Genomic DNA, 21,858 nt, shown 5'->3' with positions numbered 1-21,858 from the left:
TCCTCTCTCTCTATATATATATACATATATACGTCCTGCTTTGTCTCTTGCTGTCTATGCTGTCTATGGCGAATGGATGCGGCGTGGCCAATTTGATACTGTCTTTTGCCACCCTAGGATCTGCTTGGAGATCAGAGAATGACCGCCAGGCTATGTTTGTGTTAGTTGAGTGTCGGTGCTTGAGAAAGCCCGCGGCAGTTGAATGGCGGCTTGGCACGGAAGGACCATCTATTCCCGCGCGCTGACGCACGTAAACACGGCCCCGCGTGCAGTCAGATTATTTGGTTTTATTCATTTATTTTTGTATGAAACTTACTGTCCCTTGGGTGAACTAGGAAAGTGTGAGCTTTACAGTTTCCGACACGTTCAAAGTTAAGTTTATTCTACTGAGTGAGTACATAAACTGAACCCGACGGGAAAAATTTAATGTGCCATTAGATTATGAATATGATGATATACATTTTACAGATGCTATTAACAAAAGAAGTCCGAGCATTTTCCTATGTAGTACATGTAGTTCCTATGTCTTGTTTTTGCCCCCCCCCCTCCCCATTTTCACCTTCAATTAGGTAGAGCAACATTTATATGCCATTCCTACAAAATACGTGGTCTACAGGTTTGTTTCATATCTCACAGCTGTTATTGCGATTCTTGTTTCATATATTGATATTTACACGCTACTAAGCCTAAAGGTTCAATGTGCTGTTTACTGTGCCTGACATCGTTTCCTATGTTTCAATACATAATACATGTTAACTTTGTGTTACATTGCTGCATGTATATTCCTTTGTTTGTTCCGGTCCTTGGGAAGAAATAAAGTTCAAGGTTGTCCGTTTCCTACTCCCTACAGCCTCCCCGATAGGTTAGGGATTTACACCGAGCCTTGCGACAAAATCCCTCTAATTCTCGCGTGACAAAACGAGATCAACTCCAAGGCGGAGACAGTCCTTTAGCGAGCAGGCTGGCTGGAAGTTTTAGCCAAATAAGGAAAATCGCACTCCCGCCGACTTTAGGTTTCTAGGAATGACTGTCCGCATACGAAGCCAGTATTATTATTCCAACACGTTAGTTTGTGTCTAGGGGCAACCAAACCTGTTAACCTTTAAGATATCTTAGCTGCTAGTCTCTTGTTTCTTACAAAAGACTCAAGAACATGCAAGTGTCGCTACAGAAGAAAAGAAGGGCTCAAGACGGGAGAAGTTAAGAAACAAATTTGTTTGTCCTTGTTGCATAACAGGTGAACTGACTTAAGGCATAACACACCAAGTTTATATGATTGGTAAGGTTTGATAAACTCACATTCATGTACACGGGGATTGACTCCTACATGTACATGGTTCTCTGTAATTGCATATTTAGACTTCTACATCTTTATTCAAGTCCTTCTCAAAACAGCATCTCCCTGTGTTTTTGAGATAATAATCTTAAACTTAAGATTATGTTTCTTTACTTAAGATTAAAATTAAGATTGAGATGTTGAGGATTAGCCGTTGAACCATTTTGAACTTCCAGAATCCTCCCCGACCAGTTTTTCCCGTGTCTCTAAAATTAGGATTAAGACTAAGATGTAAGATTAGCCGTTGAACCATTTGGATTTCTTAATCTGACTTCCGGATCCAGAATCCTTCCCAACCAGTTGTGTCTTCAAGATTAGGATTAAGATTGAGATCTAAGATTATCCGTTGAACCATTTGGATTTCTTCATCTGACTTCCCGAATCCTTGCCGAACAGTTTCTGCTTGTACCTGTCCACCAGGAGGTCAAACTTCGCCTCTTCCTTCCGCTCAGTCTTGTTGGAACGTCTGGACTGCTGGGGAGGGGTCTGGAGAGGAGGGTTTGAGCCTTAGACATCACACTTAGTAAATATAATATAGGTGAAAATCAAGGATTTTGCCATAATTTTGATTCAATATTTGGTATGCAAGCGTCTAGAATTGTTAATATCAAGCTATTCAGCACTACAGTACAAACTGAAAGGGCAGCTAAACTTAAGATTGAAAAGCATACATTCATATCATGCTGAATATATCCTTAAGTCAAGTTTTATCCTATTTTACAACAGTTCATCGTAGTGTATGCAACACAGGTAAGAAATTGACTTTAGTGAAGGGTACGTTTAGTGTTATATGGCATGCTTTTCACTTTTAAGACTAACTCCCCTTAATTAAAAAAAACGCCCACAGGAAACACCCTCTCCTCATTACTCACCTGCTGTAGTGGTTCTTTATTTTGTCTTCTAAACCTTCAAAGACTTTCCCCACACTTTAATTGTTGTGGCCTTACCTGTCCTCCTCCTACTCTGCCCTGCTGTAGTGGTTGTTGTTTTGTCTTGTTCAGGCCACTCTTAGGTCTCGGCTTCTTCACAGTCTGCTGCACAACCTTACCACGGTCCCTCTGTCTCACCTGTACATGATGTAAATAACACATTTTGAGAGAGAGAGAGAGAGAGGGAGAGGGAGGGAGAGGGAGAGAGGGGAGAGAGAGAGAAAGGGAGACGGAGAGAGAGATAGGGAGTGAGAGAGAGGAGAGAGGAGAGAGGGAGAGGGAGAGAGAGAAAGAGGAGAGAGAAAGAAAGAGAAAGAGAGAAAGCGAGTGAGTGTGAGAGTGAGAGAGAGAGGAGAGAAAGAGAGAGAGAAAGAGAGAGAGAGAGAGAAAGAGAGAGATACTATATAGATAGATATACAGACCTTTGGCCCTGAGTGTGAGGGGAGTCCCTTTGTTCCCCTAACTGCCTTCACCCCACTCTGCAGATTGGACACGTCCAAACCTCCGAGTCCTTCCAGTTTCTCCTGCTGGATTTTCTCCCTCCGCTGCTGCTGTCTCAGTTTCCTCTTCTGTTTCCTGCTCAGGGTCGGCTGCCCGCTGTTTAGTGTTTTTGTGTAGAAAGACCTCCATTAGTGACAGTACATGTACACACACGCAGGCATGCATGCACGTACTCATGCATACACACACACACACATGCACATGCACACACACACACACGCAAACACACACACGCACACACACACACGCTCACACACACGCGCGCACACACACGCACAGACACGCACACACACACAGACACGCACACACACGCACACACACGCGTGACATACACATTATATTAGATTCCAGTACACAATGTATACTTTCTTCAATTGACTACTATACCAGTTCTGTATATTAATGCTATTTGTGTCCATTTATGCTTTCAGTGTGTCTTTGATAAGCGTTTTGAATGAGGAAGGTACAGATGTTCTGACATGATCTGGAAGAGTATTGTACGATTTAGAGCACCTGTTTTCTGCCGTGGGTTGAGTCGGTTTGTTGATGTTAGGTTTGTTTCTGCCGTTTCTCTCTGGTTCTGGCTTTTTGCTGCCCTTTGCTGCAGCTTGCCGTGCCTGAAAAAACAACAGGTAAAGGTGTAAAAATAACTACGAATTCTCTGTTTCTGGACCCAATGAAGTATAAAAGAAGTAGTACCAATGGTTTCAGAACAGTTTTCAGTACATGTATGATCCATATTTCCTAAATTCTGAGTTGTGCAGGTAAAATTTGTCTGGTGCTGCAAATTTTGTATGTATGATACCATGCTAACATTTTCTTACAAAGTGCAGAGAAGGAGTGCAAAGTATAAGTCTTAGCATCTCACAGCTTTAGCCTTGGCTAGTCTCATCTCCTGTTTCTTGAGGGCCAGTTTGTTCTCCAAAGAAAACTCTACAATCAGCCTCTGAAATAAGAAAACAACAAGTTAGTGGTCGGTGGATCAAACAACAAATGTCACTGATATATACATGATCTTTACAACCTACAGATGTATATTACAAAGTCACAAAAGCTAAAATTAAATATATTGTACAAAACATTCAGCTGAAATTCAGTGAAAGAATTTAATCTTTGTCATCATTATTGAATGGGTGCTTAGTAGAATACATCAAGTTTGTAGTTCTATGATATAACCACTTTGTTAAACTAAGATCCCTTAAAATTTGGTGTGATTTTTCATGCTGCTAGGACAAAGTTATCAGAAAGTACATGCTTTCCTCTGAAAGATGGCTTGCACAAAAGTATTATTATAATAATAGCCTCTACCACACATACATGTAAAAATAAAACCAGTCCCAGGACTTACCCTTCCATCTGGGAGAAGTTTTGGGTTGTTGTTGGTTTCCCGTAGTGCCCGTAGCGCGTGCTCGTGTTGGGAGAACGTGACGAACCCGTAGCCTCGAGACTTCCCCACACCCTGACTGTTCACATTCTTCAGGTCACGCATGACTCTGGACTGTGGAGAACACATTGGGGTGTAAGGCCACACCAATTTAATTTCTTGGTTAACGGATTTTTCTAGATAAATAATGGAGCGGGCGGGCAAAAAAAAATTAAAATAAAAACAGGCGCAGGCATCCTATTATGGTCCAAAATGGTACAATAGGAGCCATGAAGTCAACACACCAGGCTGATTCAAAATTTAAACAATGAATTTTGAACTTTTAACGATACCATTGCATTGAAAGATGGAATAACTGTAACAACTAGGACGAAAAGGGACTGTTTTCAACTGTTCAGGGCAAAATATGAGCATTTTGCAGTTGATTCTGAATTTTTATTTTTATTTGCAAATCAGAAAAAAACGAAGCGGGCGAATCCGTTAACCAAGAAATTAAATTGGTGTGGCCTAATCCAGTATAGAATTGGTAGTATATTAAGATTGTATATTTGTATATATTGTGCATATTGATGTATATTTGACATATTGTGCATAATATTATGTGGCCCATGAGTATTGTATCTTTTAGCAATTTCAATTTCAATAAATCAAATCAAACTTCTATCAACGCAGATGAACTTTCAAGATAAACCTTGGCATGTATCATTTTTCTAAGACTTCCTACCTCTGTGATGTAGACATTTTTGTCCCCCAGAGTTTTTAGGTACAGCCTGCGCAGGTCTTTGTCCCCCATGTTGAGTGGAATGTTCCGCACACACAGTCGAACGTCTGACACGAAGATGGCCGGATTCTTCAACTTTTCTCGCTTGATCTTCTCAACCTGAGGAAGAAATCAAAGATGTTGTCAAGTTACATCTAAGATCTTTGCTTTAATACAACAGTACAACTTACAGATACATGTGACAGTTCTCACAATGCAGGACGTACACATACTGCACCTGCGCGAAACCCGTAATGTATTGTGCATGGCACTTCTGCAGAACGTCTCATATAACTTATCATAAGGTCGTATTCACGCATATAAGGTTAACACTCCTGTAGTTTCTAAGTGCTACGTCGGAAATGATATTGTCTGCAACAGGCAAAAGTCTGATGCAACGTTGACCAAAAAGCCAACAAATAAATAAACTTGAAACAACAAAAACTGTGAGAAATGGGAGATTTGCACAGGCACAATACGTTCTGCCGATGTGGTACTGTTTACGATATTGTACTAGTATGGTTCTACAATGTTTTTACCTTCTGTCTCATGGCAAGGTCCTTTTCTGTCAGGCCTGCAGCTGCCTGGGTGCCTGGCCGGATCACTGGTGAACAGACAACAGAAGTGTAAACTGGATATAGGAGTTTTCTTTTACACAACCGAACTATTCCTAGCTTGCTTACATTGTGGTGTCTACTAGACACCTTTCTCAGAGCAGTACTTTTATGTTCGCAGTTTTTGCAGTCACTTCTGTACTGCAAATGTATCATTACTGTGACTTCCTTGAGCATATAGGTCCGTGAACATGTCCATTGTTATCAGACTGCGAACATAAAGTGAATCACAGTACTAAAAACTGAAAGAGCCCATCCTTACACCCCTCCCATCACTCAGGTGATAAAGCTAGAAAAGGTTGATCAGCTCTAAATATTTATGTCCCTTGCAGGGTTCACAAAAAAAGGCTAGGGTCAACAGTTTTTTCGAGGGTAGGCCAGGAAAAAGGCAACAGAACATTTTTTTCTAGGCCTCAAAATTATTTTCCTAAAAACATCCTTACAGCCTTCCCTGGCCAGGTACAGGTTTCTCTTGTCGGTTGGTTTCTTCTCCTTCTTGTCGTCGGCCAGTTTCTGTGCCTGTTGTCTGGACACTGCGATGCTGACAGTCAGTCTGCGGCCGGCCAGGCTCAAACCTTCGGTCTGCGTGGAGAAAAGTGGGATGGATCAAAATGGATCAACAGTATAAACAGCAAGGGGTGGGTTCAGAAGACCCCCCCCCCCACAAGGCTCAAAGGTCCACTCCTTATCTAAAAGTCCATTTTTCTGTAAAGGTTGGACTGATTCGTATCAGCAGTGGGACTGGGATCGTAGAAAAACTGCTTACTTTGTGATTCAATAAAAAGTTGTTCAGCTGACAAATGCCCCACTCTGAAATGCCACCTAGGGACTGTATTAAGTACTGCAGCAAATTTGCCACCAGAGATCCAAACCTAAAAACATTACTACCTGTAACAGAAATTTAGATGATACAACTACATGTACAGATTTACCTATGTTAGACCTTATGATTTTAGTAACCAAAAGTAGAATTTTACAATTTGTTTATTTTTATCTTGTTTGTATCTTAATAAAAAGTCCTTATATATATATGTGGGGTCGTGTGGCGCAGTCGGTAGCGCGTTCGGCTCACACCCCAGAGGTTGTGGGTTCGAACCCCACCCGTGTCACCGATCTTGTGCCCTTGGGAAAGGCACTTTACATACATACATACATACATACATACATACATACATACATATATATATATATATATATATATATATATATATATATATATATATATATATATATATATGAAGGTTGCTGTAATTCTGTTATGTCTGTAGCCTAAATAAAGCTTTTCCTCTGTACTAGCATACTCACGGTTGCCTGTTGTACACACTTCTCTGCTGCTTCTTTGGAGTCAAACTGAACAAACGCTGTACCTGTACAGGCAAGCAAAACACAACACAGTCAACATTTGCTTGCAATACAGTATGTGTCTAATTCAATCTACTGTTCATCATGGCATTGAAATACTGTATATGTAAAAATAAGTGTAATATGGTGAATTTTTCTGGACTTTGATGATAACACCTTAGGGGACAATTTAATTCAAAACATTGCACATCACCATCAGGCTGGCTACACTAGCTGAAAAATACATGTACAGTAGTAGTAAAATTTAGATTTAGTCAACAACAGTAACCACAGGACCACATTGCCATCAGCATAAGACCAGCACACAGTGTGACAGTGAGAGATTGTGTACCACAGACTAGACCTCACCCCTGGAGTGCTCGGTGTTTGGGTCCATCACCAGTTTACAGTATTTGATGCCTCCAAACTGCAGAAACAGTTCCTCCACATCCTCTTCCAGGGAGTCATACGAAAGGTTCCTGGAGAAGGGGATATTTCAGCTAAGAGTTAGACACACATTTTTGTCATAATCACAAATGTATGTTTACCTTTGCAGAAGAAAAATATACAATGTATATTTATAAAAATTATATAGAGGGTAGCTGAACTTTCGTTGTGTGTTTTTGTATAGATATTTTGTCAAAAAAGTATGTATATTTATGTTTACTTTCGCAGAAGGAAAATATATAGTTTTTGCTCTGTTTCCTCCTCTTCTTCCTTCTCTCAAACACATGTATCAATGGCTTGGACTAGATGTCTGTCACCATGGTAACTGGTGCTGCAGCAGACACCCTGTGGTGTTGGGTTACATTATGTAGCAGGACAGAGTTTCTACCCTAACATATATTGTATATATACACCTGAACACAAGATGGCATATGCCACCTCAAACCTTACCTGATGAAAACAGTCTTGCCCTGCTGGACATCTGTGCTTTCTCTGAAGGGCTTGGGGGTCTTGGATTTCTTGTCTACTAAAAAGAAGAACAGGGAAAAAGAATTATAGCAGCATTACATCATATAAGATATCATAAAAAAGTTCTTAGGACAGAAATTTTGACAGTCTTCTTTTTTTCTCAAAACAAATAAAGTCAATGACCTGGGCCAGATGACTGTCACCATGATATATCGTACATGCAACTTGTGCTGTAGCAGATTATATTATGTAGCAAGTTGAAGTATCAGTACAGAGTTGGAGCTGCTGGTCACCATATAGAAGTAGATATACATGAATGTGTTCAATCAGTCAAAACATCACCCACCTTTTTCATCATCTTCATCATCAGAAAAATCATCACTATCCTCCTCCTCCTCCTCCTCCTCATCTTCTTCACCATCATCTTCACTATCATCATCATCATCATCCTCACTGCCATCCTCCTCCTGTTCTTCTCCTGTCTCCTCTTCCTCCTCTGTACCACTGTCATCATCATCATCATCGTCATCATCACCTGAGTCTCCATCCTCTGGTTCCTGTCTGTCTGCAGCTGTTTTTGCTGACTCGTATCTATTTTTTGCCACAGCATAGTCCACAGCAACGGGCCTTCCTGGAAGGAGAAAAGAACAATCAACCATATAGCAAATGTTGGCGAGACATCCAGATAATGAGAAAGCAGGATACAAGAGTTTTCTTTTACTTTTACCAGACTATTTACCTTGCTGACGTTTCGGTGTCTATCAGACACGTTCCTCAGAGCTTCTGACTGGAGTTCTGCTTCTCACCGCTATATGTAGCCGATGTAGGTGGCGCTTTTGCAAGAACGCAATCCAAATGTGGCTTAGTTTGTATCAGGTTTGACATCTTGAAAAGGTGATAGTCACCTGTTATGTCAATCCTTCCACAAACATATTAAATCTTAATACCAAACAAACAAATAAATAGATCCCACCCACCGTGTAGAGGTTTGCTGTTCATCTCTGCCACGGCTTTGGCAGCCTCAAACACACTGGTGAACTGGACAAACCCAAAACCTCGCTTCTTCCCTCCTGTAATAGACACAAAAGTCACTCTTATCATTGTGAACTAATACTAGTACTTCAAAAAGTACTTCAAATAATATGACTGGTGTACAACATATCATGAACAAACTATCATGCAAATCTATGGCTCTCTCCAACCATTACAAATACAGACATAGAAATGGCCAGCACTGCTGATAAAGAACAAAGTCACCTACCTTGTACAGTGGGTATGTGAACATCTGTGATCTCTCCATACTGCTCAAAAGTTTTCCTGAGATCTTCCTTGCTACACTGGAGGGGGAAAATATGCATTCTATGTTTAAAAACTTACAACAAAATGTACTCTCTATAAATTAGTACAAAACATCTGACAACACTATCTCACAGATCTATTGTGTTTTCTTATAAGGAGAGTATTATTACTTTCTGTAATTCTGGAGATATGTCAGTTATTTACAATATGGTGTCGCTTTTGTAGTGATTCAGATATGAATTTTCCAACCTACACTGATATCTGAGTAGGGCATGAAAGGAGCATATTGAAGATATCTGGTTTACTGATTGAAGTGATCTTCCACAAACCTTGAAGGACAAGTTCCTGACGATGATCCTGGACTTCTTGAGAGATTTCTTAGATGGAGTCTTGTTGTCCTTAGACTGTAGAACAGCCTTGAGTGCTGACTTTTTAACCTTTAATGACCCGAGTGCAGGTAGAGCCTTCCTGGCCAGAGTGTTGGAGGAGAATCTGACCAGTGCGGAAGGTTGGTCTGTATCTGGGGCTGGGAACGTTACCTCTTCTACTCCCTCATACTTACTGCAGTAAAAAAAAATGGGGTGTTATCATGAAAGTTCATCTGTGTTGGTGGTAATCATAGTAAAATGTTGAACTTTATTCCAACACAAGGGTTACACAGAGAATCAGATCAACGTTTCAATGACTACTGTCATACCACAGTCTTATTCATACTTAAGTTAGAATACCGGACACTGAGGAAGGGTCAGACAAAATGAAACAAAGACACAGAATGATGATGATTGAAGTCCTTACAAATCCATAAGCATATAATTCTATGTTGAATGTTCTCAGACTTCCCTAAAAACATTCTGTGATATATAAGCTCAGTAGTCATGACTTTGAGTTGCAGAGTATCGGTGATCACTATGGTATAGTACACACCAGGTACACCAGAGGCCCTACTGAAAGACTTACACAATGTCATGTTTGACCTTACCTGACCAGTTTCTGTATCTTCTCCTCCTTGACCTTGGCCGGCAGGTTCTTTAAGACGATAACCCTGCCGGCTGTGCTGTGTTCTACTCGCCTCTTCTTCTTGTCTGGTGGGGCTACAAGTAGAACAATACAAGTTACTAGTAGTACCTTTAGTAGCTATAGATACATCTGGTTTAGTTACCAGTAGCGTGAAGCAGGGCTTTAGCTAGCTCTGAATTTTTTTGTCATCCCAGGTTCAGGCATAGATGTGGTAGGAGAGTACTTGCAATCTAGGGGGACCAGAGGCAAATTTTAGATTTTCAAGCATTTAAAATCACAATTTCCCACAGTGTTAGTGATGATCCTTAGGATGTGTTTTTATATTTTCCCCAAGATTTTTGTCATTTTTAATAAAATACTAAGTCTTAGTCTTGGTTGTGTGAAAAGAGTCTCTATATTCTGCAACTTACCAATCTGATGAAACTATTCATGGACAGAACTGTTTAATCACCTTAACCAAAATCTACAAACCTTCTGGACTGGATGTCTGTTTATCCTCTCCCTCCTGTTCAGTCTGTTCCTCCTTTTTTCTCTTCTTGGGTTTCTTGTCTGCAAACGACACAAGGACCTTCCTCCCCTGGACCATTACTGGCTGGGCTCGAGCCTTCACTGCATCCTCTCTGGGAGACATTGTAGGAAAAACAATATATTTCATCCATACATATCAGGGCTGGAAATACTGGGTGCATGTGCACCTTAGGCACCCAAATTTGCAGCTGTGCACCCAACTGCTTTTCTGTAGGTGCACCAGTGCACCCAAATATTGTCGTAGGTTTATGTATGAAAAGATGTTAAATTTATCGAATTTATAGTAGTGATGTTCGACCACCGTAGTCGATGATGACCCGAAATATAGTATGCTGCATATTATTAACATCTAAGTGACAGAAAAAAAACATTGTTATAGTATTTTTCTTTATTTAGCATTTACTTATGTGCAAATAAAGAATACAAATACAAGATTCCATGTTGATGTAAGACTGAGGAAACTTACCGCAGGGCAAATGTGACGAATCCAAACCCTCTGCATTTGTCAGTCACACCTGAAGGAGGGAACAGGGGAGTTTGATTTCATTCTGAGGCACAGTTTTCATTGTAGCTACATGTATTGCACAAACCTGCATAACACACTAAAAATCATTCTAAAACCATACATAATATGGTCTTTTCATTAAACTGATTCTAGACGTTTATAACAACCAAACTTGATACTTTATACGCCCTAGGAGAGAAGCAATAATCATCTAATTTGAACTTCATTGTCCTATAAGCACAGGTGTAAAGGCTACTAGGGATACAAACTCCTTGGAAGTGACAAATATATAAACTTCAAATCGCCCAAATGGACGTACTATAGCTATATAGAAACCCACGTGTTGACTTGCACCTCATGTGGAACTTGCTCAAACTTAAATAGCGCTCAAAACTTCACCATAATTTCTCCTAAACCTTCGCATAATGACACAAACCTGGCTCTCTGACGACGAAACATTCCTTGATCGGCCCCGCGTCGCTGAAGATCTCCTCTAACGTGCCGTTAGTGGCGGTAAAAGGAAGGTTTCGCACGAAAAGTGTTCTGCTAGATTTTTCGTCGGAGTCTGCCATGTTTTTTCTCAGCTGTAGGTCAAAGGTGAGCGGGATATTCTATTAGCGTTTTAGGTGAGCGCTGTGAAACTAATGTCGCGGATGTTTTACATCAAATGATCATAAAAATGTGAGAAAACTTGGTGTTTTTATCTTCTTAGTTTGAGACACGTGAAAAACAATGTTTTTGTAGTGAAAATAATATAACGGAACGTCCCCTATTTATAAGTTCATGACCTTGAAAATCTCGCGGAGTTGCCAGCTCTCGCGAGACTTCTCGAGAATAGGACGATCGTGAGAAAAAAAATGGACGGACGGACACTCAGATTCAGAACTTTGTGAAATTTTGTCCGGAATTTCGCCCCCAAAATGGACTTAGAAGACGACAAAGGCTCGTCTATAGAAGAAGGGGAGGTTCTAGAAGAAGGTGAGATCGACGATGACGAGGAAAATGTCGAGAGGACGGTGTCTTTTCTCGGGAACGCAGACGGTTTCGGGTTGCCGCCCGATGGCGAGTTCCCCCCCGGCCCGCTGAGGGTGGACTTCCGTCGGGACCGGGGTCGCTACGGTCCTCCCCGCGGGGCCTCGGGCTTCCTGCCGCCGCCGAGGGACCAGCCGGACTCGCCCGGGGAGTGGCGCTTTCGGGATCTGTTGAGCAGAAGAGGCCGAGGGTTCGCGCCCGAGGGCGTCAGCTTCCACGGGGCCATGAACCTTCCTGGTGGGAACCTCGGGTAGGTCACTGTGCAGTCCATCTGGAACTAATCAGCTAAGGAATTTCTGATCTCTGTAACGTTGTTTTTTTTTAGACAGGACAAAACTACAGAACATCTTCTAAAACTTTTGAAATACAGAAAAAAAAGCAGCCAACATATACAAAAAAGTTGTAATGTAAGCACAAATATATATCCTCCTACAAGTGTACAATCAAGGACATTACCGACATATAAATTTGGAACATAATGGTAGATGGATACGAGAAAATATATTTTAGTTGGATAATGATGACTAGTAAATTGCCAAAAGACTGATTGAGTGAGTTATTCAAGGATTCGAAGATTTCCTGTAATGTTATTTTAACATTATGTTTAACAGATTACAGGTCACATCATCTGTTTGGCATATGCAAATTTTTCTAGGCTAATCAGTTTCAGATTATCTGTAGTTATCTGTATCTGGTGGTCTAGCACCCTTCAGCATAACATGTCAACATTCTGCACATGTATTTACTCTGATTGCTTGAACCAAGGCAGATTGAGCCTCCTTGCTTGAACTAAACCATACCGCATACGCATCAGTTTTTGTTTTCACAGCAAATGTCTTCATTCATATAACACCATACATGTATTCTGATTTCCAGCCCCCCTCCCCACCACATGGGCAAAGGAAAGGTCTTCCGAGGTCGCGGGCGGGGTCAGGGGTCGCAGCGAGGCGGCCGGGGTCAGGGGTCACAGCGGGGCGGCCGGGGTGGCGGCAGGGGCGGTCAGAAGAACTTTGACCCTCTGCGTGAACCCAGGGAACCAACAAGGAGGAGCTCTCGTATCCTTGAAAAACTTTTTTAACATCCAACTCCAAGGAAGCTCATTATAATATATACTTGTATACATTGTTCCTGTGTTTTGCACTAAATGTCGTCTACTACACATGTCAATGTTAAAAGTTCTAACTCTTAAAGCATTACTGAAATGTGACAAAGATGTATATATATGTATGTACCGGTACTAAAGTGATTGGGTATTTTGGACCTCTAGACTAGCTACCTAGTCAATTTTTGCGGTACTGTACTGGCACACACAACAGGTATAATGTATATATGTAGCTCTACTGCAAGAGGTATGAACTATGAATTGATGTTGTCAGGTTATTTACTTAGTAGTACTTTATTAACACATGGGAGACACTTGCAACAAACAGAAAAATCTGGAGAGAGGAAGTTAAGAAAGGCTTATACGGAGGTAGGGGGGGGGGATAAGAAAAGCTGTGACGGAGACGTTCTAAGCACAAAACCAAGAATCAGTACATTGTGTAGAAGTTCTTTTATGGTCTTGTAAGACCGACGAAATGCCTACCTAGTACTTGAGTATTTGGTGCAGAATCCTTGACTATACCACCAGGTCTGCGGAACCGCCCAGACCAGCCCCTCCATGAGGCGGAACCCTGGCTGCCCTGGATGAAAAAATACTTCAACAAACAACCCAACAATCCCAACATGCTTCCCACCGTGACCCCGCGGGACGTTTCCATGACGATATCGTCCATGTCGTCGTTAGGGCTGGGTGCTAACGAGGGGGCGGTTCGTCGACAGGAACAGGCAGGGGACACGGAACAGTACAGCGACCTGCTGCAGAACTACAGACGCATCAGGTCACAGCTAGAGGAGATAGAACGGTAATGTTTTTTAACCCTTTATTGTTGTTTCTTAAAAAAGATGCATGTTTTTAAATTAATCTTTATTTAAAATTTAAATTCATAAATCAAAAGAAAATATATTATACACTTAAAAAAGATCTGTATCTGTATAGCTGGTATAACCGCCCTTCAACGTAAAACACCAGGTGTTTGTATACATTTGTGTTTTCTGAGCAATAGAATATAAGATTTTTTTTTGTATGTGCTTTCTTACAATGGATAGACCATAGTCATGTAGTAAATGCTATGTACTAAATGCTATACTCTAAAGTACAGTCGTTTTGCTACCAATTCAAAATCTGTAGATCTATTGGTTAGGGTTTTACTTTTAGGCAGCAAGGTGATTTACATGTAGGTGATTGAAAGATTGATTGATTAACTGACAGGAAAGAGAAGCTTGAGAAGATGGGTATCCGTGAGTGGGATCTGGATAAGTACACTCGCGAGGAGAAAACCTCCAGGGACACCAGCCCTAAGGACGAGGGTCAGGAGTCAAAGGGCAAGCGCAGGTCAAGGTCCAGGTCGAAGTCAGGATCGAGCAAGGCGAGCTCTAAAGCCGACACCAAACATGAAGCAGATACACAACAGGAGAAAAAGGTGGGTGGAAAGTAGCTATCCAGGTCAGTCCAATGTGACCAGTGTAATCTGAGTCTTTGTTGCCATAGTAATGAAATATGATACCATGTTGCCATGGTTACATGACCCGTGTTGCCATAGTTAGTTACATGACCCATCTGTTTCCATGGTAACATGAACCATCTGTTGCCACAGTTACATGGCCCATGTTGCCATGGTTACCTGACCTGTGTTACCATGGTTACCTGACCCGTGTTGCCATGGTTACCTGACCCATTTTACCATGGTTACAGGCAGCTGAAGGCTCAGATGATGATGATGAGGAGTTGATGGAGCTGCAGCTGCGTCTGATCGCGCTGGAGTCGGCCGCGAAGGCTCGGCGGGACAGGACAGACACCGAGGACGGGCAGGACGACGGGACGGAGCCTTCTCCCCAGGGCAGGGAGACGACCTTCAAACCTGACCAGGACAAGGTCACGGCCAGCAGCCAACCTGGGGGGAGTCCACCCAAGAAAAGTCAGTCAACTACTGATAATATCTAAATATCTGCTATTAAAGTGGTGTTAACAGTTTGTTTTTAAAGTCTGCTAATTGGAGGTACAACTGTTGTATTTGCTCTCTCCCATCTTGTTTGTCATGCAGCACATCTTGCACGGCCTGGACACTTTATATTGCAGCACAGAGTTAAATTTTTTTCTTTGCCCTACAGGTGTGACAAAGAGCAGTGGGAGGAAACCACACCCCTCCAAACCCCCTGCCATAGCCTCGCGCCAGCCTGCCCATTCTCCCTTTAATATCTACAGGTAACTTAATGTTCTAACTATTCATAATGCTCCAAGACCGCAGTAGTATAGGTTTTCAACTACACAGTATTGTATAAAGTCTCACTAGAGATTGCCAATAAGAAAGAAAAAAAGATACTCAGAACTGGCTGGAAGTAAACTTGGAGAGGCACTACACTCCCTGGAGCATGCGGTGCAGAGTAAGTGAGTGAGTGAATGAGTTAGAGACTGAGTGAGTGGGCGAGTGAGTGAGTGAGAGTAATCCGTACCCACAGACCCTAATTTTTTAGGACTGAAACAGGAAACACATTTGTCATTATTTTTTGCCAATGCCTACCAGGGACCCAGGTAGACAGGCCAGATCGAAGCGTAAACGCGGCCGCCCGAGCAAACGGAAGCGGGACGAGCTGCGGATGCTGCAGCAGCTGGAGGAGGAGGAGGAACGAGAGAGGACGCGACGGACCGAAGCAGCCCGCATCCGTAACCTTGGCAACCACGCAGAGCAGTACAAACGCTTCATGGAGTTTGTGACGGAGGCTCGGGATGGCAGTCCTCATGTGAGTTGTTTTACTGTTTCAAAGTCCTCCATTACTATTAGTGGCAGTACATATATACGTATACACTACTCCTGGAGTCTTATCTTAAGTAAGATATACATAATATGCACATAAGATCAAGAATTATGCCGTACACATTACATTAAATTTGAGTACACAATATACAATGCTTCATATAGTAAATCATTCTTCAATTTACCAGTTGTATAAACATGTAACCCTGTTTGTGTTTGCACTTTCAGTCTGTCTTTGATGAGTGTTTTAAATGTAGACGGTACATGACTGATTGTTCTGAGGTGATCTGGAAGACTTCTGTTCAATTCAATCTATGTTAAAACAACTTGCAGACATGTGTCTGAATTGTGTTGTTCTTAGCAACAGTAGGCACTTCATCTATTCTCATCTAATTCAATATGCACTAATGATGATAATCTAAAATCTAATCTGTAACAAGTGTATTGTATGCTATTCTCCCAGCCGAAGCAGGAAGAAGAGCGTCGTCGGCGTTCCCGTTCAGCCGAGAGTTCCACCCGCCCCCCGTCTGCTGCCCCCCTCCCCACTGACCTGCAGGATAACTATGAGGAGGTCTCCATGGATGTGGACAGTAACGACGAGTCTCCAGGTAGTCACGTTGTTATTGTCTTTGTCTAGTAATATCTCACTAGACGTGGTCTCTTGGTGCCGGTTTGCGCACAGTACATATAGGGTCAATTGTGTCTCTAGGTATATTGTATTTAACATTTGGTGCCTAAAGTCATGTCATACCTAACTATCTTCTTGCATAATGTAGTCCAGAGCTTGAAATTAATTTTTGGGAATAAGGTGCTCTAACCTAAAAAAAATTGGGTACAAAAAAAGATTTTTTGGTTCACCCATAATCTTAAACAAGTACTACATTAACTGTTACAACTCAAGAATATGCTGTATACTAGTATACATTTCATATCTTGTACATACGTAACTCACTCACTTTATGACTTACTCACTCTCTCCCATACAGCTTAGTCCGCCATTGGGGCAGCATAATGTTTGGCAAAGGTTTTCCACTGCTATATGACATTGTATAATAAATAAAAATGTTGTGCAGTGTTTGAAAGTTTTCTTGCTGGTCACTTATCAGTTATCAATCGATACTACGTACAGTACATGTAACCCCATACCCAATACAGGATCGTTAGCCTAACAGCTATTCCAGTATGCTAACGAGACTTTGTTCCTTTTTATCCAAAGGTGTGCTGAAGAAAGAAGCGTTCCTGTTCCCAGGACTCCCCCCCGACCTGCCCTTCGTACCCCCCCTGCCGCTGGAGGCCCCCCCGGAACTACCCCCTCCTCCTGAGGTGAGGCCTATTAAAAAAAGGTGTTGTGTTTACTGTTTCAGTCCTGAAAAAAATTAAGGTCGGTAGCTACGTAGGTACAGAACTGATGATCTTTTTTGTCTTATTAGAATTTGGTGATCTCTAGCAATCCAAAAAAGTTCATAGTCTGAGAAAAATGGACATGTTAACGGAATTATACGTTCACGGTGGCGACAGGTACAGAAGAAAGGGAGTCAGTGAATCATTTGTTAACAGTAATGATAACTTTGCAGTACAGAAGTGACCACAAAAACTGCTTTCTCTGCTTAGCACTCAGCATTCGAGAAAGAGTATGTCAGTTAAACACACACCGCTACCAGTGGACTAGCCCCCTGCTGTAGTGGCCTGTGTGTATGGGAGTTGGGAGTTAAACACACACCACTACCAGTGGACTAGCCCCCTGCTGTAGTGGCCTGTGTGTATGGGAGTTGGGAGTTAAACACACACCACTACCAGTGGACTAGCCCCCTGCTGTAGTGATTGCACGACTGTGTGGCCCAAGGGCTACAAAACGGAGATGGGCGCCACCATATGTGACCATGCTAATGGTTGCGGGAAGGACTTTAACTTTACCTGAATCTGTTCTCCAGCCCTCAGATGTAACAGGTGGAGAAAAACCAGGTGAGGAGGAAGATGAAGATGATGATGATGAAGACTTGGAGGCCCTGAGAGGAGAAGTCTTAAGATCTCTGGCCAGCAGAAGGGCTCGGAAGGAGGTGAGAAGGACTTCTAAGAATAATTTCATCTGTGTTTTGACTTCATATCTGTTGTTAGAATTTCAGTGATTTACTAACTGGTAAATCACCTTTAAGCACAACACACCATCTAAAGTACAAGCTATGTGCATGTAAGCAGGAGTTGGGTAGATTTTCTGACATCTCAGTGCATTCCCCAATGTACATGTAGTCGTTAGTTTATTAGTAGTACACTGGTTTAATAGTTCTTATCAGCAAAAAGATATACAAGCCTCCTGGCAGCCATTATTGGAGGGCTGAATTGTTAGGCTATTTACAAAAGTATCAGCCTATAAAATACACAATTACATGTAAATTTGGTCGTCATTTAGCAAACAACTGTAAAATTCACTTACTCCACATTAAATCCCACCAAATCTTCAGGACGTGGTGACGTTCCTTAAGACGTCCAGTCCAAGAGAAGGTTCCCCGTTTGAGGGTAACTCACCGAGCAGAGACGGCCAGCTGACACAGCCCTCCAGTTATACAGTCAGGAGACAACAACAAACCAGGGGGCCACAGCCCATTCACATGGTCAGTACTGCTGTATATATTTACCTTTACAGGAGGAAAATATGTTTAAATTCTGTATCCGTATCTGTATACTATTAGCCGGTATAACTGCCCTTTGGCGTAACACTAACACACCAGCTTCGTAGGCATGCCGTGCGGCGGCAGCTGGCTACATAACGCCGAACCACTTGTTACACCTAACCCTCGAGCATATAACTCTAAACATTGTTTAAAGCTATTTACTAATATACTGTTACAGTACTAGTCTTGGTGAAAGCGAGTTCCACTCTGTGATAGTTCTAGGAATGAGTTTTTGAACACCTCAATCCTTGGCTACATGTATTTCTTGTTCTTTTCAGGGCTGGTATTAGGTACTTAGTGAAAACCTTCTTTGTGTTGGACTAAAGTTCAATGTTTTAGTATGTGTTGAATGTTTCCCAATCATGAATCTGTTGTGCTTTCCCAGATCCCTGTGCACGGTCCCGTTGTGTTCAACCTTGGGGAGGACTCTGATGAGAGTGAAGAGGAGGAGGGGGCGAAGTCTGCCGGATCATCGTGGCTGGACGACATGCTGAAGGCTGCGAGAAGAGACGCTGATGTGAGTGTAGAATTTAGAAAATTATTTTTGTTGACAAAAAAGTTTGAGTTGCAAAGCCATGCCCGAGGGCTAGTGTAGCGGTTAGAGTGGAAAAACTGTTAGCATTTTTCAGTTAGTAGAATATTCCGCAATAAGTGACGTTTTTATAAAGGTAAATACAAGTACCTCCAAATTTTCGATAACATTGGACAGCAAACTGGAACATTTTTATGTTTACCTCCACAATATGTACATGTAGATCTAACAAAGGATGACATGATCTTACATATAATGGCTTCAGTTAACCATAATGTATAGGAAAAACTCTGTAAATTTGTCTACAAGTACAAATGTCTCAAGAAGAGAGAAGAAGATATAGATAGTTGATAGCACTATACGTCTTCCTGTTGTTTAGTTGTAACTACATGTAACATACTGCATTTAGCTCCCTTTTGAATATGCAATAGACTTCATTGTCATTGTTATTAACTTTGTAATTACACCACAATGTTGTTCCAGGCTGCTAAAGCTAAGCCCAGCCCCCCTCCCCAGACTCAGAAGGCCCCTCCGGTTTTTGTGATTTGTTGACTGACGTTTGTTCTGTTCATGACTGCTTTTTTCCCATGTTTGTAATTTGACAACAATGTTGTTCCAGGCTGCCAAAGCTAAACCCAGCCCCCCTCCCCAGACTCAGAAGGCCCCTCCTGTGCCAAAGACTCCCGAGGCTCTGGTGAAACTTGACCTGGAGAAACAACAGGAGTACCGCAGACTGAAGGAGGAGATCGCTCGCAGGGAGAGGACAAGGCTGGAAGGTGAGGTTTCTTTTCTTTGAACCTTCACTAGTGAAAACATCAATGACTTTTTATTGCTCGTCCTAGATTCCGTTCTGATACAATATATCAGTTGCCTGGAAGGTGAAGAAGTTGTTCACACTTTGGGCCACACCAGTTTGATTTCTTGGTTCTCAGATTTTTTTTCAGAAAAAATATGAAGTGACAGGGCGAAAATATAACTCGTATTTTGGAGTTGATTCAATGGTTTTTTTTTTTTGCAAATCAGAAAAAAATAAAGCAGGCAATCTGTGAACCAACCAACAAATTAAATTGGTGTGGCCTAAGGACTGGAAACATTGGGTGCATATGCACTTTTTTTCACCCATTGGTAACAAAAGCAAATACATATTCTAAAGTACTAACAAACTTCAGGAAATCTCACATAATTCCCCCCTCCCTCCAGCAGGCTCTCAGCCCTCCAGTGCTGCTGCGTCTCCTTCTGTTTCTGACGTCGAGACTCGTGATGACGACACGAGTCTTAAAGACACCACGCCGCAGGAGGAACAAACTCCTCAAGACAAGCCACAACTTCAAGACATCAGTCTTCCCAAGAACTCTGACTCAGCACCTGGAGAGGTTAAGGAGACAGAAGAGAAAGGAGAAGACCTGTCTAAGGAGGAAGAGTTAAGACAGCGGCTTCTTGAGAAAAATGTTGCAGACTGGGAAGGGAGAGTGGAAAAACACAGGTAAGAACTTACATATCAAAACTATACATTCACGTGAAGTTTGTTTTAATCATTATGTCTGAGACATTGAGTTTGTATGGCCTTCCAAAAGTGCATTTACCAAAGCAAGCTTCACAATCGCCCTCAATGGGCATCTCTTTTTGCATCTCTACATTTTATTTTTACATTTCTGTATTTTTTCCTGAGCTGATGTCACTGGGTCTCCGTGACGTCAGCTCAGGAAAAAATACAGAAATGCAAAAATAAAATGTAGAGATGCAAATAATCTGCCAGGATTGCCTTGTGGTGACTTTTCCGAGGAGGGGCATTGAAATTTGCAATGTACAATGTTACAGAACCATGTATATTTACTGTAGTCTGTTAGCCGGGTAACTAGTTATGTCAACTACAATCAGATTTTGGTGTCATGCGCACTTTAAATTGACCCTGTAATGGTTACCTCCACAGTGATTCCGTGAGGAAAGACCAGCGGCTTCTGGCTGAACTCTCCAGACAGGTCAGCATCAAGGAGGGCACCGTCAGGTCAGCAGAGGTCAAAGTGCAGAAGCTAAAGGTCAGGGCAAAGTTCATCTGTAACCTTAGGATTTTATAGAGACTGTTTGATTCACTGTACAAGTAAGGAGAAAATTCTTGCATGGATATGAAATCTGGAAATATAAAGTTAATATTTTAAATATGATATTATCAGAAATAGGATAGTAATTCTTTAGGGTAGTCCATGTAAACCAATCATTTTGTATGAGTACATGTATTTGCTTTTTGTACATGTATATTGGACCATTAGATGCAATAAGTTACTGATAATTATAGATGATTACTGTAATTACTGATTTTTTAACGATACTGATATGTTCACGGTTTTCACGGTCACTTCTGTACCGTGAATTCATCAATACCGCTAACACTAATTCGTCTTTCGCCCCCCTCCCCCTTCCCCGTTAGCGCTAGAACTTACGATACATTACCACACCATACAGAACCTCATACATCTCACAGCATGCTACACACAGACGCTGCTACAATAACAACTAAAACACAAATGCTTTTCAAGAAATAAATTCTTTATTCAGGAAGCACAAGATTGTGTCATATTTTGTCTTACTTTAATTACGTAAAACTAGTACTAGTACGTGTAGGTCAACGCTACACACAAACATTA

General features: G+C 41.7%; 2 protein-coding genes across 2 annotated transcripts in view; one reads left to right on the top strand and one right to left on the bottom strand.

Moving 5' to 3' along the window:
* Positions 1-538: 538 nt before the first annotated feature.
* LOC109477632 (RNA-binding protein 28-like) lies at positions 539-11,714 on the bottom strand. Its single transcript, XM_019778979.1, has 21 exons — positions 11,566-11,714; positions 11,091-11,139; positions 10,568-10,716; positions 10,059-10,161; positions 9,409-9,640; positions 9,042-9,117; positions 8,758-8,850; positions 8,235-8,411; positions 8,127-8,204; positions 7,763-7,838; positions 7,235-7,344; positions 6,830-6,891; positions 5,968-6,106; positions 5,450-5,514; positions 4,875-5,030; positions 4,115-4,264; positions 3,635-3,712; positions 3,280-3,383; positions 2,688-2,862; positions 2,284-2,403; positions 539-1,822 (listed from the first exon to the last, which is right to left on the bottom strand). Exons 1-21 carry the CDS (start codon positions 11,699-11,701, stop codon positions 1,676-1,678), a joined length of 2,475 nt encoding a protein of 824 aa, XP_019634538.1. The 5' UTR covers positions 11,702-11,714; the 3' UTR covers positions 539-1,675.
* Positions 11,715-12,049: 335 nt separating this feature from the next.
* Positions 12,050-21,858, top strand: part of LOC109477313 (zinc finger C3H1 domain-containing protein-like) — a 13,844-nt gene continuing 4,035 nt past the window's right edge. The window contains exons 1-16 of the mRNA XM_019778476.1: positions 12,050-12,411; positions 13,038-13,216; positions 13,792-14,065; positions 14,473-14,683; positions 14,956-15,178; positions 15,372-15,465; positions 15,785-16,001; positions 16,479-16,623; positions 17,232-17,338; positions 17,947-18,072; positions 18,475-18,624; positions 19,070-19,201; positions 19,700-19,750; positions 19,836-19,992; positions 20,417-20,699; positions 21,147-21,252. Coding sequence (XP_019634035.1) covers positions 12,050-12,411; positions 13,038-13,216; positions 13,792-14,065; positions 14,473-14,683; positions 14,956-15,178; positions 15,372-15,465; positions 15,785-16,001; positions 16,479-16,623; positions 17,232-17,338; positions 17,947-18,072; positions 18,475-18,624; positions 19,070-19,201; positions 19,700-19,750; positions 19,836-19,992; positions 20,417-20,699; positions 21,147-21,252 — 2,817 coding nt within the window. The remainder of the gene's footprint in view (positions 12,412-13,037; positions 13,217-13,791; positions 14,066-14,472; positions 14,684-14,955; positions 15,179-15,371; positions 15,466-15,784; positions 16,002-16,478; positions 16,624-17,231; positions 17,339-17,946; positions 18,073-18,474; positions 18,625-19,069; positions 19,202-19,699; positions 19,751-19,835; positions 19,993-20,416; positions 20,700-21,146; positions 21,253-21,858) is intronic.

Source organism: Branchiostoma belcheri, unplaced genomic scaffold, assembly GCF_001625305.1.
Source record: "Branchiostoma belcheri isolate BF01 breed outbred unplaced genomic scaffold, Haploidv18h27 scaffold105, whole genome shotgun sequence".
In the NCBI taxonomy this organism is placed as follows: Eukaryota; Metazoa; Chordata; class Leptocardii; order Amphioxiformes; family Branchiostomatidae; genus Branchiostoma; species Branchiostoma belcheri.
Note: the sequence above shows the minus strand (reverse complement) of the source record. Positions and strands in the feature narration are given on the sequence as shown.